At 39.9% G+C, this 18,178-nt stretch overlaps 1 protein-coding gene across 3 annotated transcripts in view; it reads right to left on the reverse strand.

Moving 5' to 3' along the window:
- LOC147624454 (DNA (cytosine-5)-methyltransferase 1-like) overlaps nt 1-18,178 on the reverse strand; it is a 47,307-nt gene that overhangs the window by 13,566 nt on the left and 15,563 nt on the right. For all 3 annotated transcript variants that reach the window (XM_086819444.1, XM_086819447.1, XM_086819446.1), the window contains exons 7-17: nt 17,533-17,690; nt 17,340-17,405; nt 17,017-17,235; nt 16,864-16,922; nt 16,711-16,777; nt 16,308-16,550; nt 16,110-16,196; nt 15,892-15,960; nt 15,721-15,807; nt 15,540-15,627; nt 124-245 (exon numbers count right to left, since the gene is read on the reverse strand). In XM_086819444.1, the coding sequence (XP_086675570.1) occupies nt 124-245; nt 15,540-15,627; nt 15,721-15,807; nt 15,892-15,960; nt 16,110-16,196; nt 16,308-16,550; nt 16,711-16,777; nt 16,864-16,922; nt 17,017-17,235; nt 17,340-17,405; nt 17,533-17,690 (1,265 nt within the window). The remainder of the gene's footprint in view (nt 1-123; nt 246-15,539; nt 15,628-15,720; nt 15,808-15,891; nt 15,961-16,109; nt 16,197-16,307; nt 16,551-16,710; nt 16,778-16,863; nt 16,923-17,016; nt 17,236-17,339; nt 17,406-17,532; nt 17,691-18,178) is intronic.

Consider the following 18,178-nt stretch of genomic DNA (forward strand, 5'->3'; position numbering starts at 1 on the left):
AGTAACAATAGATGTAAGAACATACACATACTTAAATCATTCAAGCACATTCTATTTATTCTTAATTCACTAGAGTAGAGTAAGTGGTCAATCAATTGTGTCAAGTTTGCGAAGTTAAAAAACCTTGGCATGTGGGATATGGCATGTACGTTCATAGTCATCAGCATTTAGACAAAGTGGACGATGATCATACAATAACAACTTCTGCTTCTTGGAAGTAATTAACTTACTTTCACCTGTCAATACTGCATAAATACTTTAAATTTAGTCCAAGGTTTCATTCCATTCAAAAATCTCTATTTCTCTCTCTCTCGCACACACATAAATACACATGTTATACATCTCCCTAATGTTTTCTATCTCAACCATTACCTCTTGTTTAAGATTATTAAGTATTACTATGTACTAACTTTGTAAGCCAGATAAATTTTAATCAAGTAAAAAATGCTTTTTCTCAAGAAGTTTAGTTGAATGGAGAACTTGTGAAATTGTTTTTTTAAGTAAACCCAAGAAAAATATACGATGATCTCAAAAGAGTCAACTCAAATTAAAGACCATTTTGGTGACGGCTACAATTTTAGTCTCAACGTGAATGAGTTTCGATCATATTATTTGCTAAACCATGACACAAGGACGAATGAGAATCAATACCTTGATTCTAAGGGCTGTGGAAAAACCACAAATTATTTGAGTGTTAATGAAAAACTAATTTTTATGTTGATCTTTTAAGTAAGCCAAGAGAAATACATGATGGTGGATCATAAGAATCTACTTATAATCAAAGACCTTTTTGATGATGTTTGTGAGTGTTACACCAAGGAAACAAAAACAACAAAAGATGAAACAATATTTGGTTTTTAAGTTTAGATGCATACCATTCAAAGAGATTCTTATAAACATGTATTGATAAGGAAATTGAGATGAAGCTAAAATTGGAGATGGAAAAAGAGAGTTTAAAAAAAAAGTGAATCACAAGGGAGATATGAACAAACCTACATAAAAAAGAAGATAATTGTGAAGAGAGAATATAGAGGACAAAAGAGAGGAGAAAAAAGTGAAAGGCACAGGATAGCATTGAACAAAAGAAAGGACAAGTAGAGAAGTAAAAAATAGGAAACAAAAGATAGGACATACAAGTGGAAGGCACAGGATAACATTTCACAAAAGAAAAGAAGGTAGAGAAGATATGAATGGCAAAACAATCACTATGAGGCCTCGAAAAGAAAACACAAAACCAACAATTCATTGTTTTAACATTGACATAATAAGACCACAAAGTTAACTTATATGGATACAACTTGTAAATAAATGTTTTAAAAGAAAGAAGATACTATCGCACAACATTTAAAGGTAATTTTTGTTTCTTGTGATTCCATGTTTATTTGTAATCCCCTCAAATGCCTTTCATTCTAAAACTCATATGAAGTGCATACATAATACAAAAGAAGATAGGATTAAGAAGTTTAGCAGGGGAGAAACAGAAAACTTTACAATCAACCCTTTATATATTAAGTGTAAGCTAACTTAAGAATGTGACTTATCCACACAAATACCTTACTCTTTTGCTTATATTAAGTTGGCTTGTCCACACAAACATTGCTCTATGATTTGATTACCAAACATTGTTTAAATCCAAATGCATTGGCCTTCATCTTAACTTGCAATTTGGAATATAGAGATAAACAATACTAAAAGCAAGTAAAAGTATGTCAAGTAACAAGAAAGTAGTGAATTACAATTTAAGACAACTTTACACCCAAAAAGCAAAATTTGACACTCCTACATTTGCTTTATGAAAGAGCATACTTTATACCTATTACCATTAGACTGCAATCTTCTATAAATAAACATGTCATTGTATATTTTGTTTTGTGGAAACACAAACTAGTTTTACCTATTTAAATAATGTCAGCTCTCTCTATGATGGCTTTTGTTGTATATTGGTAACTTTGTTATGGTGACATAGATGATAGGTTTTTGCGCAACAATAATTTTGAATCTAGTAAAAAATTGCATATCTTGTACTGTTGCCTACTATGATCTTTGTAATGGTGACAATGCTAAGGGTTAACTTTCAAAAGCACTTCTTGGATGTTCAAATGAGGACTAAAGCTTGATTGTTAGTGTTGGATATGTATTAATGCAATTGTCATGTCAAACTTTCTTTTCTATGAAAAAAAAATGTTTTCAATGGTGACATTTTCCTAAAAAGAGTATATATATATATATATATATATATATATATATATATATATAATGCTAAGGGCTCATTTAATTTCTCAACCTATTGGCATGCAAAGAATGACAACAATAAGGTTGCCACATCAAACTACTTGAACATTGAAGCATGCATCACAATCCTAAGAAATTTGAAAATTTGTCAAGTGCAATATAATACATCTTGCCTATGACAAGGACAATTTTTGTAGATTTCAATTCTGTCATTAAATTGATGTGTAAGCTCCAACAAATAATTCAAGACATGTCAAAATTAGGTCACAAGCAATTTAAAACTTGCAAATCACTTTAATAACTCTATTTATAACTCAATACTCTCATCACAAGTACACACTTTCCCAGACTTGGTGCTTTTCAACCACACTAATATGAAGAAAGCTAGATTGTCTTGAAACCATTATGTGTACCTTCTTCCTTTTACAATCATGGGATCTTTAATTTCTAGCTAAGAGCCATGATACGCCTTGTACATATTCATTAATCAACCAAAAATACTCCAAATTATATTCTGTAACAAGAGCAACAAGACAAGTAAAAAACATTTATACAAGTAATTATTTCTTTGGAGATGAGCTCGCAACATACCCAAATATCCTATGCATCACGACTATCAAGAATGTGAGAAGCTTTGATCATCATAAATGTCCATAAGATTGTCCTTTTTTTCACCTCCCCTTTTATGCACCTTGTAACCCATGATTGGGTTGAATTAACTCAAAAATATTTTCAATTATTACTCTTTTTCTTCGCATGACCTTTTGCCTTTGTCATGGTGGTGAGAATAAGCAATCGAAAGAAGACAAGGACAATAGACTAAAAATAAGATCAAACTTTGCATTAACAAATTTGATCATTCTTTTTTTCCCTACACATTTTGCCTTCAATGAGTGTTGTGCCACCTACTCAATCATCCTATGATCGTGCTTCTACACATGTGGGACAATTGTACCTCTTGTCAAATGCTCATAAACAAGCAAAACAACTAGGGTTCTTACAATGGAAGCAAATAAGTCCTCATTATCCTCAAGGATATGAATACTAGGATACAAAGTGAAGAAGCAAAGATTTTAACATCATTTGACCTTCAGTTCACAAAATAATATTATGCACATTATTTTGGGGGGAATTGCCACGTGGTGGAGCGAGGGATCGACCACATAGTAGCTCTTACAAAAGGTGTGCATAATAGTGTGGATCCACATAGCCACATTGGTTTTAACAAATGCCCTCATAAGGGGGAGCGATAAAGCACAAAGCCACCAACTATTATGTGTTAATTCTTTCTTATGCATTAGCACATGGACATCCTAAGAGACCAATTAGATGATGGCTTTTACAAAGCAAACGAATTCCTATGAAAAAAGCTAAAGTATGAGAACAAGTTACTAAGCTAGCAATAAGACAACTAACTTTTCTTGTGTAGATGTTTGCTCTTAAAGTGGCTTCTCACAAGCCAATTCATGTTCATAATCTAACAATCATTCTACACTTCTAAAATGTTCCTTCTCATGTAAACTACAACACGTGTTCTAGGTGTAGGAATACCAATCAATTTGAAACTTCTAGTCTCTCGAGTCACATGTTTCTTCTTGTATGACATCATATGAAATGTTTTCAAAATTCTTGGCTAAATGAAACCCAAAAAACCCCTTTATTCAATTTCAAAACCTCAAAAAATTGCCCAAAACTACAAAATCAATGATGAAACACATCCATACTATAGAATTGAGTAAAAGCTCAAATTTTGAAGGCTTGAAGGATGTTTTGTTCCCTCCAATGATGTCTTGTCTAAACTCTTCTTCATTCATATACAATTAAAGGCATAATTCTTATTGGAGGACCTTATTGATTAAAGCATGGCATGCCTTACATATATATAAAATCTACATACCAAGAAGAAACCCTAAGTGCAAGGCTTCATGTAAAATACAACAAACATGAGAATCTTATAGGTGATACGAAACCAATCAACCATCAACATAAGACCATTAGTGTTGAAACACTGAAACAAGTAAAAGAGAGTTGCCTTAGAAAATGCACAAATGGTGATCTTTGCAAACTCTCCAACATCTTTATTGTGGGCATCCATCAAATATGTCACTTATTATCATAACCAATGACACTCTATCTTTCACAAGTTAAGAGCATACTCAAGCTTGCACACCAATGGCATCTAAACATTTCTTCTTGTCTAGACATATGTGAACTAGAGAAATAACGTGATGAGGGAAAAAGATGCTTAGACCTATGTCTCTTGGAGCTTCCTTGTAACCGATAAATCATGTTGTTACACCACCCAAGGAGTCATTGCCAACAAGATGCCCTAAAGAAGCTCCATAATGGGAGGGCAAGAGATCATGAAGATTTACGAGCAAAGCACTTTGCACATGCACACACGATGTTTTAGCCCCATTCTTAAAAGCTTATATAAGAACGCAATATATGGGAAGGCTTCCCCCCCTCCTTGGTTTACCAACACTTCCATGTATGTAACTATAAGAGGTATAGTCGAGTGTGCATACCATGCAATCTTTCGGGAGAAATTAGCACTATTGGGGTTAACCAAGGCTGTCTGCTTGCACAAACAATATTTGGGCTATATATTGATGAGATTGCATTCTTTGTGGGCACCGATACTATTTGGACTATATATTGATGGGATTGTATCCTTTGTGGACAACTTTGGAGACAAAGAATTACCATTGCAATATTGCTATATGTTGATAACATAGTCCCTGTCGCAATCTAAGAGGAGGGATTGCAAAAACACCTAGATGCTTTGGATAGATTCAATAGAGACACACCTCACGGTTCATTTGAGCAAAACGAAAGTGATGGTATAATGCTTCCTATTCCTAGGGGGATGTGGGGAGATTATGCTAAGATATGTATACCTTGGTGTAACAATCATAAGCCCTTTGTAAAATATGACTATTGTTGCCACTAATAGATTAGCCCGAGAGAATACCTCCCTGGCTTATTTGGAGAAAGTGCTTCCAAGCACATTTCCAATAACCTTCTAGTAAGCATTGGCTCTTTGACACTTTAGTAAGCCCAACAACTATGTAAGGGGCAACCGTTTAAGGCTAGGATTGGGGAAGGATGTGTGGAGTATTGAGAGGCCACATGTTAAGCCCCCTAAAGGACCACCTAATACACACGCTAAACACACAAGGCTAGTACATTTAGAAGGATGCAAGGAAGCAAACATCCTGACTTGATTCCATCAAGAATCTCCCCCAAGCTAGGGTTCCACTCCCTTAGGTCAAGCCAATCAACCCTATAATCTCTGTGTGACCACTCCCTAATCCCAAGGCTCCCCAACCTGGATTGGATGACTTAATGCCAAGGATAAGTGTTAGATGATGAACATACTTCCCCTCTAAAGACCTTCCCTCTCAAGGAAACAAAACCAAGGAATCTCTGCTCCAAACTAGTACCCTTTCGAGTCCTCCATTGATTTGTCTTTCCACTTGATCTTATACTCAAGATCAACTTATGCCTAAGCTTCCTCTCTTTGAAATCCAATATAAGCTCGTGTAACGTGTGGAAGCTTACAAACAGGATTGTACTTTGATCATGAATATTCAACACCTCGGTTCCTAACGATTCCACAATGTAGTGGAGATAAGAGTGCAAGAGAGACATAAAGAAAGAAAGAAAGAAAGTTATATTGAACATTTTCAAAATACCTTGTGGGTCTATGAGACCAAAAGTGATGCAATAGTGTCCATGTAACCTCATCATGGTACAAAAGAAAATAAAGACTAGAGCTATGAGCTAGGAATGTCAAATCCAAGCCATTTGATACAAAGTACGACCATCATCATCATACTACCGATGGAGAGAGAGAGAGAGAGAGAGAGAGAGAGAGAGAGAGAGAGAGAGAAGAAGAAGAAGAGGAGGAGGAGGAGGAAAAACAACAACAACAAAGACAAGGCACATCCGATTGGGTCCCAAATATCCTCTGAAGGACCCCCACCAAGCACTTGTATATTTGCTTTATGGAATTATGAGAAAAAGGCTGACTTTCAATAGGTTCACCTTGGCTATAAATCTGCAGCCTGTAGTACCTAAATCTTGACCTTCAAGTTCACCTTGCTTGGGTTCTCCTGTGGCTGTCCTGGCCCTTGGACACCTTCGACACTTTGTGAATTATGAGACGGTGAAAACCCTTGCCTAGCCCATGCTATTATACTTCTCACATTTTCTGGTCAGTGGACTGAAAGGAGGGGGTCGACCTGCTTATAATCCCACGACTTGTTTATATGGCATAGAGTGTGCCTTTTCACACTGGCCAGCCATTCAAGCTGGCTGCTGCTTGTGGTATGGCTCCACAAAAGCTGGCCGACTGAAATGAAGGCCCCTTTGGCTGGCCACCTTGCTACCCAAGTTTGGTGGGGCTTGCAGAATGGCTGCCCAGGCCTTCTAGGCCTTGCCATCGATAGCCTGCCCATGCCTCCTAGAGGAGGGCCGACTTGGCCCTTACCTCCTAAAGGCTGGCTGACTAGGCGTATGCCCTGTAAGGGCTGGCCAATAAAGCTTCGGGGCTCTTGTGGGCCAATGCTATTGCCCATGGGCTGTCAAGGCCCAAGTGCAGGGCACATGAATGAACCAACGGCCTTGCACTCTATGCAGTTCTACATGCTGTTATATTCTCCTTAGGTGCCCTTGGTTCCTGAGATGACTGCACAATGTAGTGGAGATAAGAGAGAGAGAGAGAGAGAGAGAGAGAGAGAGAGAGAGAGAGAGAGAAATGAAATGAAATGTTATATTAACGTCTTCAAAAGGCCATAATGACCTATGAGACCAAAAAGTTACGTCATGGTGGATCTGATACAATGTCTGGATAAGAAACCAGAGAGAGAGAGAGAGAGAGAGAGAAGAAGAAGAAGAAGAAGAAGAAGTAGAAGAAGAAGAAAGATTGGGTCCCAAATACCCTCTTAAGGGCCCCCACCAAGAAATGGTGTATTTGCTTTATTGAATGATGAGAAAAAGATTGGCTTTCTGTAGGTTCACCTTGGCTTTAAATCTGCAACCTGTAGTACCTGATCCATGACCTCCAAGTTCACCTTGCTTGGGTTCTCTCTTGGCCCTTGGATACCTACAGCACTTTGTGAATTATGAGATGGTGAAAACCCTTGGCTAGCCTATGCTTTTATACTTCTCCTTTATGCTGGTCAGTGGACTGAAGAGGTCGGCCAGTTCATAATCCCATGACCTGTTTATATGCCATAAAATAAGTCTTTCCACACTGGGCTGCCATTTTGGCTGCTGGCCACCTGTGGTATGGCTCCACAAGGGCTGGTCGACTATAGTGAAGGCCCTTTGGCTGGCGCCTTGCTGCCCATGACTTCTAGGGCTGGCCCACAGCCTGCCCATGCCTGCTAGAGGCTGGCCGACTAGTCCTATGCCCTATAAAGGCTGGTCAATAAAGCTTTGGAACACTTGTGGGCCAATGCTATACAGCCCATGGGCTGCCCCTGGTGGCCCAAGTGCAAGGCAACATGGGTAATCCTATGGCCATGCACCTTGCATCTGACTACAAGCCTATCAATGCCCGAAGCACATGTCATTATTTTAGAGGGTGACTCACAATACGGACTGGCACTGCTCCATGTGCAAGGCTTGTACACCTGACCCTAGACACTTAGAGTAAAACCTTGGCTGACTCGTCCAGATAAAGGGCTAACAAGGGACTAGTTATACCACTCCATGTCTTGCAGCTGCTGTACAAATATGTCCACATGGCATCGAGGTGTGTCGACGTGTGGGATGCACATGACATTTGGCTGATGCTGGCTCATGTGAAACAAAGGACAAGTCCTCAATCTCTACCAATTCGGGAGGTGTAACTACGATATCCTTAGCGCCCAATTTCTCATATCCTTAGCACCCAGTTTCTCCTTGAGTCTACTCACATGATAAATTGGATGACCTTTTACATTAGGAGGCAATTCAAATTTATAAGCCAACTTTTCAAGATTTGATAAGATCCGCAATACCTAGGGGATAACTTCTCAACCTTCCATGTCCACAACGTCTATGAACTCTTGGGCATCTCTAGATATACTAGCATTCTCTTGAAAAACTCCCTTGGCAAACACTTTCTATCAACATAAAACCGTACTCTATCTTGAGCATTTATGATAGATTCATGTGCAATAACTAGCATCTCTTGTATATTTGTTAAGAAATCTCTAGCCACATCAATCTTTATACTCTTAAGTTTTGATATCATTACTTGAGATCAAGGTCATATTCATATATCAACACAAATGGACTGCATTCTGCAACCAATAGCTGAATGCTTAGCATTATGATAGGCAAACTCGACCACGAGAATGTACCTCTCCCAATCAGATGGCCGCTTGGAAATGCATGCATCCTCCAAAAGTTGATTCACCTACTCTGTCTGCCCATCAAACTGATGGATGATTAGAAGAACTCATACTTAACGTAGTCTCCAATTTCTGGAAAACTAGCCACCAAAAGTCTCCAAATAACTTTGGCTCCCTATCACTCACCATCTCACAAGGCAACACACAACCTGAAATGAAGCTCCCTAAACAGTTGCATCAAATCATTTTCTCTAACAATTGACCTTGTAGGTAAAAACCGCGTGATCTTCGTCATTTTGTCTACCACCACCTAGAATGCATTGTGCGCCTTGTTGATCCATGGTAATCCAACAATAAAATCCATGGAAATACTATCTCATTTTCCAAAAGGGATCTCCACAAGATGTAACAACCCTCCGCCTCTAAGACACTCAACCTTATTCATCTAGCATTGATTACATTGATGACACTTTACCTCATAGTGCTAGACTTCCATTTTCATTTTAGGCCAATAAAACATCCATTTTACTAAATCAAGTGGATGATGACCTATTACAAGAGAGTCATGACATTCATAATGAATCTTTCTCCTAATCTCAGCACAATCTAGTACACAAACTCTATCATCTTGGAACAATAATCCATTCCAAATCAAGTACTGACTACCACACCACCCTAATAAGTGGTACAACTCCAAGGTCTTGGTCAAAAATTGTGTAGCTCCTTGCCTAAACTTGGTATCAATACCAACTCACATGCCCATTGGTCTAACAAAGCACTCCTAGGGAATCATACAAGTTAGTACTAATCTCGATAAAATTCAAAAGATTTACCTCTCCAATCATCTACAACTCGATTCAAATTTTATTTTTGTATTGAATCTCCATATCAAAGTCTTGCATAAGCTCTACCCATCATGCCTTCCTCTCTCTCAACTCAAGTCTATCACAAATGTACTTGATCAACTCATGACCAATCGAGATAATAAGTTTGGACCATATAAATAATGTCTCCAAATTTCCAATGTCTGTATCACCACATACAACTCCTTCTCTTGAGTATGCCACCTAACCCGGCTACCATCAAGCTTCTTGCTTTAAATGCCACACGATGACCTCTCCGACATAAGGCACACCCTACTGTGTAGTCACTAGTGTCAAACTCAACCACAAATCCTTTGACCAAAACCAGGTAAGACAAAAATAGGAGCTTCCTTCACCTTAAGCATGAGAGTTTAGAAAGCCTCGTCAAGCCTCTCATTCTAGGTTATAGGACTATTGAACTAACGTTCCCCCGTAACATGGTGGCTTGTTGATGCCATTGGAAATACCTAAAAAGAAGTGGCAAAGTATTTCTATGGATTTTGTGGTTGGATTACCACTGACCTTGAGGGAAAATAAGTCTCTTTGGGTGATCGTTGTGATGGACTCACCAAATGGGCTAGGTTCATCCCTACAAAATAGAAAATCTCAATTGTATAGCTTGCTCATCATTATTTGAAAAGTTGTTTAGTCTTTACGACTTGCCAATTGATACTGTCAATGATCAAGATCAAAAGAACACTGGACATTTCTAACATGAGGCATTCAAGAAATTGGATACAAAACTAAGTACAAGTTCATCTTACCATCTTCAATTTGATGGGCACACAAAACGTGTAAATCAAACCGTGGAAGACATGCTACATGCATATGTCTATCAAATAGTTTGATTGGGAAGATTATCTCCCGTTAGTAGAGTTTGCTTAAAATAGTGCTAAGCATTCTGCTACTAAGATGAGTCTTTTTATGCTCATGTATGGCTCTCACCTTAGAGCCTCGTGGATGATTGGCTTAGAGAAAGTCCAAGTTGGTGGTGCAGTTGATTTCTTGAAACAAGACATGTTACACTTTGAAAGATAGAGCGAAGTTTCATGCCAACCAAGAGTGATCAGGTAGAGTCCTAAACATAGTCACAAGAAACGTTTCGAGGTTTTTCGGGTTTTGTTTCGAAAGGTTTCATCCTTCGGCTAAGAAGCCGTGAGATTTCAAAGAATCAATAATTTCATGGTGTATAAAAACTTAAAGAACTTATAGTAGCCGTAAAAAAACAGAGTACAATGATGAAAAAATGCGGTCTTCTCGCACATCTCGGGAAACCATCCTTATTTTGGTGAGGCTGTCAAATCCCCACGAATCCCCTCGTGATCGATCTTAGTTCGAACTCGAATCCTGCAAACAAACGAACAAACAAACAAGCAAGGGGGTGCAAGCCTGACTCACCTCCCAACCATGACAACCGTGGGCAAGTCCACAGTCTTGGCTGTCCCCACCGAGCCACGAGCTGAGCTAACTAGGTTGACGTACCGACCAATCTCCTCCTCATGACGTCACATACCGCCACGAAGCTACCCTCGCAGGCCTCAAGACTGCTGTCGGCCTCGGCTGCATAAGCAGGTGCACGTCTGCACTAGATCCAAGCTCCAAGACCATAGAGCTCTCACAAACTCGCGCGACTCTCTATATCATAATAACTAACCTTGGCCACCCTTTTATAGGCTCTTCGCCGGTCATCGAGCGTCCACACTTGGCCGCCCGCCCATCCATACTTGGGTGCCCGCGCGTTAGTATATCCCTAAGTCAGCTCATCAATCAGCCTGCCTAGTTCGAAGCTTCCCCAAGCCTCGAAACTAGTCTTGCATGCGTATAGCACACGGTAGATACCCACTGTGCACATGACATACTACCCTTCCTCTAAGAGCTCACTCCTGAGCTCACTAAAAAGCCAGGGTAATCTCTCTGAAGAGAAGTCAATGTCTCCCATGTAGCGTCCTCCTCAACACGATCCTTCCACTTGATCTTGTATTCCGTGATAAACGTATGACGCAATCTTCGTTCACAAAATCCAAGAATCTTTTCAGGCTCGTGCGGAATAAATGTCATGTCTTGGACATTTATAATTTCTTGAGGAGTAACTAACTGATCTGCTCCACCCAGTACTTCCTTAAGTCTACTGACATGAAATACAGGATGAACTTTTACATGACAAGGCAAATCCAATTCATATGCAACTGAACGAATCCGTCGTGTAACACGAAATGGTCCACAGTGTCTAGGGGATAATTTCGGAGATCTTCTTATCCGTAAAGTCTCGAAATCTTTCGAAACTCGCAAATACACCATCGTTCCTTCAGAGAACTCTCTAGTTGAATTATGTCTATTAGAATAAAACTTGTCTCGATCTTGAGCACTTCTAATAGATTCCTTCGCAACTTGTAACATTTCCTGCATATCTTGCAAAAAATTACGTGCTGCATCATGCTGAAGTCTTGAGAATCCTACTGTAACAAGTGATCTTGGTTGAAAACCGTACATAAGCATGAAAAGACTAAACCCTATACTCGTATGCTTAGTACTGTTATATGCAAATTCTAACATATGCTCGAAGCATATCTTCCAAAATCTGATTCACTCTTTCAGTCTGGCCATCAGATTGAGGATGATATGAGGAACTCAAATTCAAAGTTATTTCCAACTTCTCGAAAACAAGTTTCCAAAAATCACTCGTAAACTTAGAGTCCCTTTCACTGACTATGTCCTGCAGTAACCCGTACAGTCTAAACAATTGCTCAATAAACTGCCGAGCTTATTGCATAGCTGTAATAGTCTTCCGGGTCGGTAAAAATCTAGCCATCTTTGTCAAGCGATCTACCACAACCCAAATAGAATCAAAGCCTTGATGTGTTCTTGGCAATCCGATAATAAAATCCATGGAAATACTTTCCCATTTATTACCTAGGATTTGCAAAGGATGCAACAACCCAGCCTGTCTAAAGCGTTCAGCTTTATTTGCCTGACAAATCTGACACTTGAGAACATAATCTTCTACATACCCTTTCATCTTCGGCCAATAAAAAGTGTGTTTCACTAATGATAGTGTCCTGTGTATCCCAGGGTGTCCAATAGAAGGGCGTCGTGACACTCTCTCAGAATCTTGGACCTAATATCCAAGATCTGTGAAACACAAATTTTGTCATTACGAAATAGTAAACCATTCCGAATCATCCATTGACCTCCTGCAACCTGAATGGTAGACTGCTCAGTCACCGAGTCTTGGTCAATCAATGAGCTCCCGTCTTGGATCTTTTGCCAAAATGGACCAAAATAACTATCAGTCCTGCAAAGCCCTCTCAATGACTGAAATAAGTCAGTAGAAATCTCGGTGAACGACAAAGTATTCACCTCTCTAATCCAACTAAGCGCATTTGCAATATTATTCATGGACCCTTTCCGATAACGGATCTCAAAATTAAAATCTTGCATTAACTCTGCCCAACGAGCTTTCCTACCTCTCAAATCATCCGCATCACACATACTTGATTGACTGATGATCAATCAATACCACAAACTTGGAGCCATATAAATAATGTCTCCAAACCTTGAGAGCATGAATCACAGCATAAAGCTCCTTCTCAAGGATTGGCCACTACTAACGGGCGGGCACCCAACTATGGATGGACGGGCGGCCAAGTGTGGACGCCCGATGACCGGCCAAGAGCCTATAAAAGAGTGGCCAAGGTTAGTTATTATGATATAGAGAGTCTCGCGAGTTTGTGAGAGCTCTATGGTCTTGGAGCCTGGATCTAGTGCAGACGTGCACCTGCTTATGCAACCGAGGCCGACAGCAATCTCGAGGCCCGCGAGGGCAGTTTCGTGGCAGTATGGGACGTCGCGAGGAGGAGATTGGTCGGTACGTCATCGTAGTTAGCTCAGCTCGTGGCTCGGTGGGGACAGCCAAGACTGTGGGCTTACCCACGACTGTCATGGTTGGGAGGTGAGTCAGGCCGCTGTCCCCACCGAGCCACGAGCTGAGCTAACTAGGTTGACGTACCGACCAATCTCCTCCTCGCGACGTCCCATACTGCCACGAAGCTGCTCTCGCGGACCTTGAGACTACTGTCGGCCTCAGCTGCATAAGCAAGTGCACATCTGCACTAGATCCAGGCTCCAAGACCATAGAGCTCTCACAAACTCGCGAGACTCTCTATATCATAATACCTAACCTTGGCCACCCTTTTATAGGCTCTTGGCCGGTCATCGGGCGTCCACACTTGGCCGCCCGCCCGTCCATACTTGGATGCCCGCCCGCTAGTATATCCCTAACTCAGCTCGTCAATCAACCTGCCTAGTTCCAAGCTTCCCCAAGCCTCGAAACTAGTCTTACATGCGTATAGCACACGGTAGATACCCACTGTGCACATGACAGAGGCGTTATGGAAATTTTGCTTGATTAGATGCCTCAAGTGGTTCGATCAAGGACTCTTGAGACATTAAACAAGAGATGGTAGAAATTGAGAAAGATTTAAGACATTGAAGGATGATGTATGAAGAAAAAGGGAAAATAAGAGAGGCGAAGAAGAGAGGAGAAGAAGAGAAAAGAAGAAGAAAAGCAAGGGAGAAGAAGAGAAGAGAAGAAGAGAAAGAAAGAAGAAAAAGAAGAAAGGAGTAGAGGTAAAAGAAGTAGCACAAGATGGAAAAGAGAAGGAGGGAGGCAAGAGAAGAGGAAAGGAAGGGATTTCAAGGTTTTAAGAAACTGTTTCGAAGTTTCAAGGTTTCAAAAGCCAGAAACAAGTTTTTTTGTTACTATGGTCCTAGAAGAAGGTCAATGGGTTTACTTCAAAATTTCTAAAGTAATGAGAACTAGAAAAGTCTATACGTTGTCTCTAAGATATGCTAGATCTTTTATGATCTTGAAAAAGATTAATAAGGTTGTTTATAGGTTACATCTTCTGAAATGAGTACATGTCCATTCTATCTTTTATGTTAGTAGATTGAATTCTACTTTCCTCTACACGCTTTAATAACCTCTTCATAATTCCAAAATAACCAAAGCCACATTTATGTGTCAAGGTGCTTTTCTTTAATTTGCTTTTTGATAAAATTAACATGTATGTTTTCATATCATGCTTTTGTCCACATGCTTTAATAATGCCATGCACTTTTATATAGGTAGGCCCTCTTTGGCCAACCTTTTTTTAAATAAAGCGTGGCCCCACTTATAGATACATGTGAATACGCATGGTATTAAACCATGTGAACATTTTTTAGCTTGCAAACCTCATTAAAATCACATCTTAACATTAGCTTAATACAATACTCGCATCCTTGGACTCTTGTATGTCCCTGGCCCTCAAACAGATACGTACCATAAACCCACGCACACACAGTATTAGAACATGTGTACACAAATAAAAGCAACTAAGCATGAATGAATGCATCTATTCAACATCACTAGAGGATATGGAGCTCGTTTGGAGAGAAGTTAATTTCTCCCAACATATGGGAATTATGTGGGATTGGCTTTAGCAAAGGCCATAATGTCAATGAGAGCAAGAGAGGTGGACTTGAACACAATAATTTTTTTGAAATCTAAAGAGGGCAGAGGAGAGGCAGTGTGAAGGTGGGAGACAAGGAGAAGGCAAGAGGCAAGGAGAAAGGACGGGTTGGGAGGTGGAAGGGCACGAGGGAGGCAAAGGGACACAAGGGAAACCGAAGGGCAAAGAAAGGATGGAAGAGCAAAGGGAGACAGGGAGGCAGGAGGCAAGAGACAAAGTGGTGGGAGGCAAGAAGGCTAGGAGGCAACAGGAGACAAGAGGCAAGAGGAAATGGTTATTCCTTCAAAAAATGTATTACTAGAATTTTGACATCTTGGCAAATAAAGAGGAGTAGACTTACCAAAAAAACAAGGACACTCTAAGAGTATCATATGCCAATAATGAGCTTCTGAAGAGTGATCATTAGCTCTTTGTTGACTCTAGACCTTTGTATGCTCTAAGTTGAGACTCGTTTTTGAATAACAAATTTCCACTGTGAAGGGACTTGTGAGCCTTAAATAAAGTGAGAACAACAATGAATGTGCTACAAAACAAAACAACGATTTCATTTTGCTTCTCTTATTTATTAGATAAATTCAAGTACTAACCTTCTTTTGGTAAGCGAATGAAGCTTTGAAAATGTGTGCAAGGTTTTTTCCCGTATGGCATCTCATTTCGGCTTTCAAAATTTTCCACCTGAGTTGTCATTGAAAGAAATGAACTTAGGTGCCAAAAAAATAGACCATTGTGCCTATTTTTCAGTACAATGAGAAGAGAAGACTAACTTACAGGAGGAAGATCTGAAATGGCATCAACAAGAGTCAAAGCCTTCATTAGATTAGGTTTTTGAGTCTCGTTATAAGTTACCAAGTTCCTCTGCAATGACAAATTATAAGAAATGTAGCCTCATCAAGTGACAGAAACAAATTTTTTGACATAAGAGAGCCAAGAGACAAATACCTCCCACTCTTGTGGTGTTCCTCCTTTTTTGACAACATCATGGGTTGGTAGAGGATAGGGTGGTAGTATCTACATAGAGGAAAAGTTTTGACACCACTTCAGTGGCAATCCCTTTTGCTTAGAGGCGAGTACCAAACCTTGTGAGCTCACAAGAGAATATGTAATAAATAGAGTCATCATTGAAAGTTAATCTCAAAATGGAGATCAAATTGAAGTACCTCTAGAGGAGAGGCCCCCCAAAGAAAGACCCTCATGCGAAATTGTGGTAAACCATAGCAGCCAGCAATCATGAGGCCCAACTTTGCCTGGATTGAGCATTTATATTTCAACCACAAATGTGAAACTATGTTGCTCTCATTTAAAAAAATGATTGTTACATGGAGTCCTAATTAAAAGTTAAGGTTTGGTTTCCAAACCTGGTAATGCATTTTGACAAGCCGACTCAACGCATATTTACCCAAATAGCCTTGTGCAAATTTCAAGATATCGACCACGTTCTCCATTAAAACAAAGCGTGGCCTCAAGAAGTTTACAATGTCCATGTATACATTCATTTGCTTATTTCGAGCATCAGCAAGTGGATTCTCCTTGTTTCTAAAACGGTTGAATCCACTTGCTCCTTGACAAGGAGGACCACCACAAAGCACATCAACATTGCCCTAAATTCAAGAAAATGTTTTTGTCAATCCTTCTAAACACTCACATGTTTTCTCTAGAATCTCTCAAAGTTGCACAAATAACAGGATGCTGGAAAGCATAACATGATCAAAACTTGTTTTGTAACAATTCGCATTAAAACGAGGAGAAGGGATAGCATACCGGTAAGGGTAATAAATTAGCTTTTTTCCCGGCAAGTACAAACTTTTTAATGCTATCCTCACAATCCCTATAAAAAACAAAATGGAAGTTGGAGAGATGGGAATTGGTATCAACCAAAGTTAAGCAATGTTTCAAATGTGCTGAAGAACTTACCCTAAGCCTTCCAAAGGCTCCCAAGTATCATCACTTTCTGTATATCCCTTCCAATGGACCTTCACAAACAGTGTGGATAAGTGAGATAATTATATTGAAAATTGTTGATCCCATTGGGGCACAAAGTAAAGTATCACTTTGTAAGAAGACAACCTTAAACTCAAGCCCCGACTTCCTCACTCCAGATGGGTCAACATAGCGAATCCCAACAATCTTCTCCACTTCAAACTCTCCCTCGTCTAAGCCAATGGAGTCATCATTTTTGTTCTCTATATGAGTGACCTCGGCACTTTCTTCCTTGGCATGTTTCTCACAAAGCTGATACCATTCCTTGATGAGAGCCAAGAAGTCCTCTGCAGCCTCATTGCGGACCTGCACTATTTAACAAAAATTCTATAGATCAGCACAGATTACACTGATGTTTAAAATAAGACAAATACATCATTACAATTTGTGACAAACTCAACTTAATCCACCTCTGTTTCAGGATGGCTGTTCTTCAAGCTTTTGCATGCATACTCATTGATATCAACTGCCCATCTCTGTATAAATAAGTTGCAATCTTAGCTTCCTTCTTAAATGAACTTTGGAACCACATAACCTAGAGGCTTCAACTTATAGTGACCAAGGTGACCTTAAACACACAAAAAAGGTAGAAAAGAAGCATACAGTCACCAATTTTATGCCAGACAAAGATGCTCCCATGCATAAACCAGTGGACATTGCCCCGCAGCCTGAGTACAAGTCAAGAAGGGACAGCTCTGCATCCCTGCTTTTATTCTCTCTCCGTTGTGATGATAATGTATCAATTTTCGCTGATTTACCATCTGCAAAAGCATATAAATCTCTCTCTCTCTCTCTCTCTCTCTCTCTCTCTCTCTCTCTCTCTCTCTCTCTCTCTCTCATGTCACTAAAGCCCATCCGCTGAATCTAATAGGAGGAGGATGTCATCTGCATATAGTAGGGGGATCAATATGCATGTCAATGTGGGACCAAATCTGCATAAGTAGTAGGGGGATCAATATGCACGTCAATGAAGATCGAGATCTCAGCAATGTAGAGGACGAAAAGAGTGGGAGATAGAGGGCAGCCCTGTTTCACCCCAGTAGTGCTGGAAATCTCCTCCTACGATGTACCTCCTAGGGTTCTCACTCATCTGGTGATGGACTCGTAGAGGGCAATGATGCTCCAAACCATGTCAAATGGGACTCCTATCTCTTGAAGATGTTGTAGGAGACAGGTCAAGGTACATTATCTAAAGCTTTGCAGCAATCCATAGAGAGAGAGAGAGAGAGGGGGGAGGGGGGAGGGGGAG

This window comes from Cibotium barometz, chromosome 25, assembly GCF_041138505.1.
Source record: "Cibotium barometz isolate CiBa-2024 chromosome 25, ASM4113850v1, whole genome shotgun sequence".
Lineage (NCBI taxonomy): Eukaryota > Viridiplantae > Streptophyta > Polypodiopsida > Cyatheales > Cibotiaceae > Cibotium > Cibotium barometz.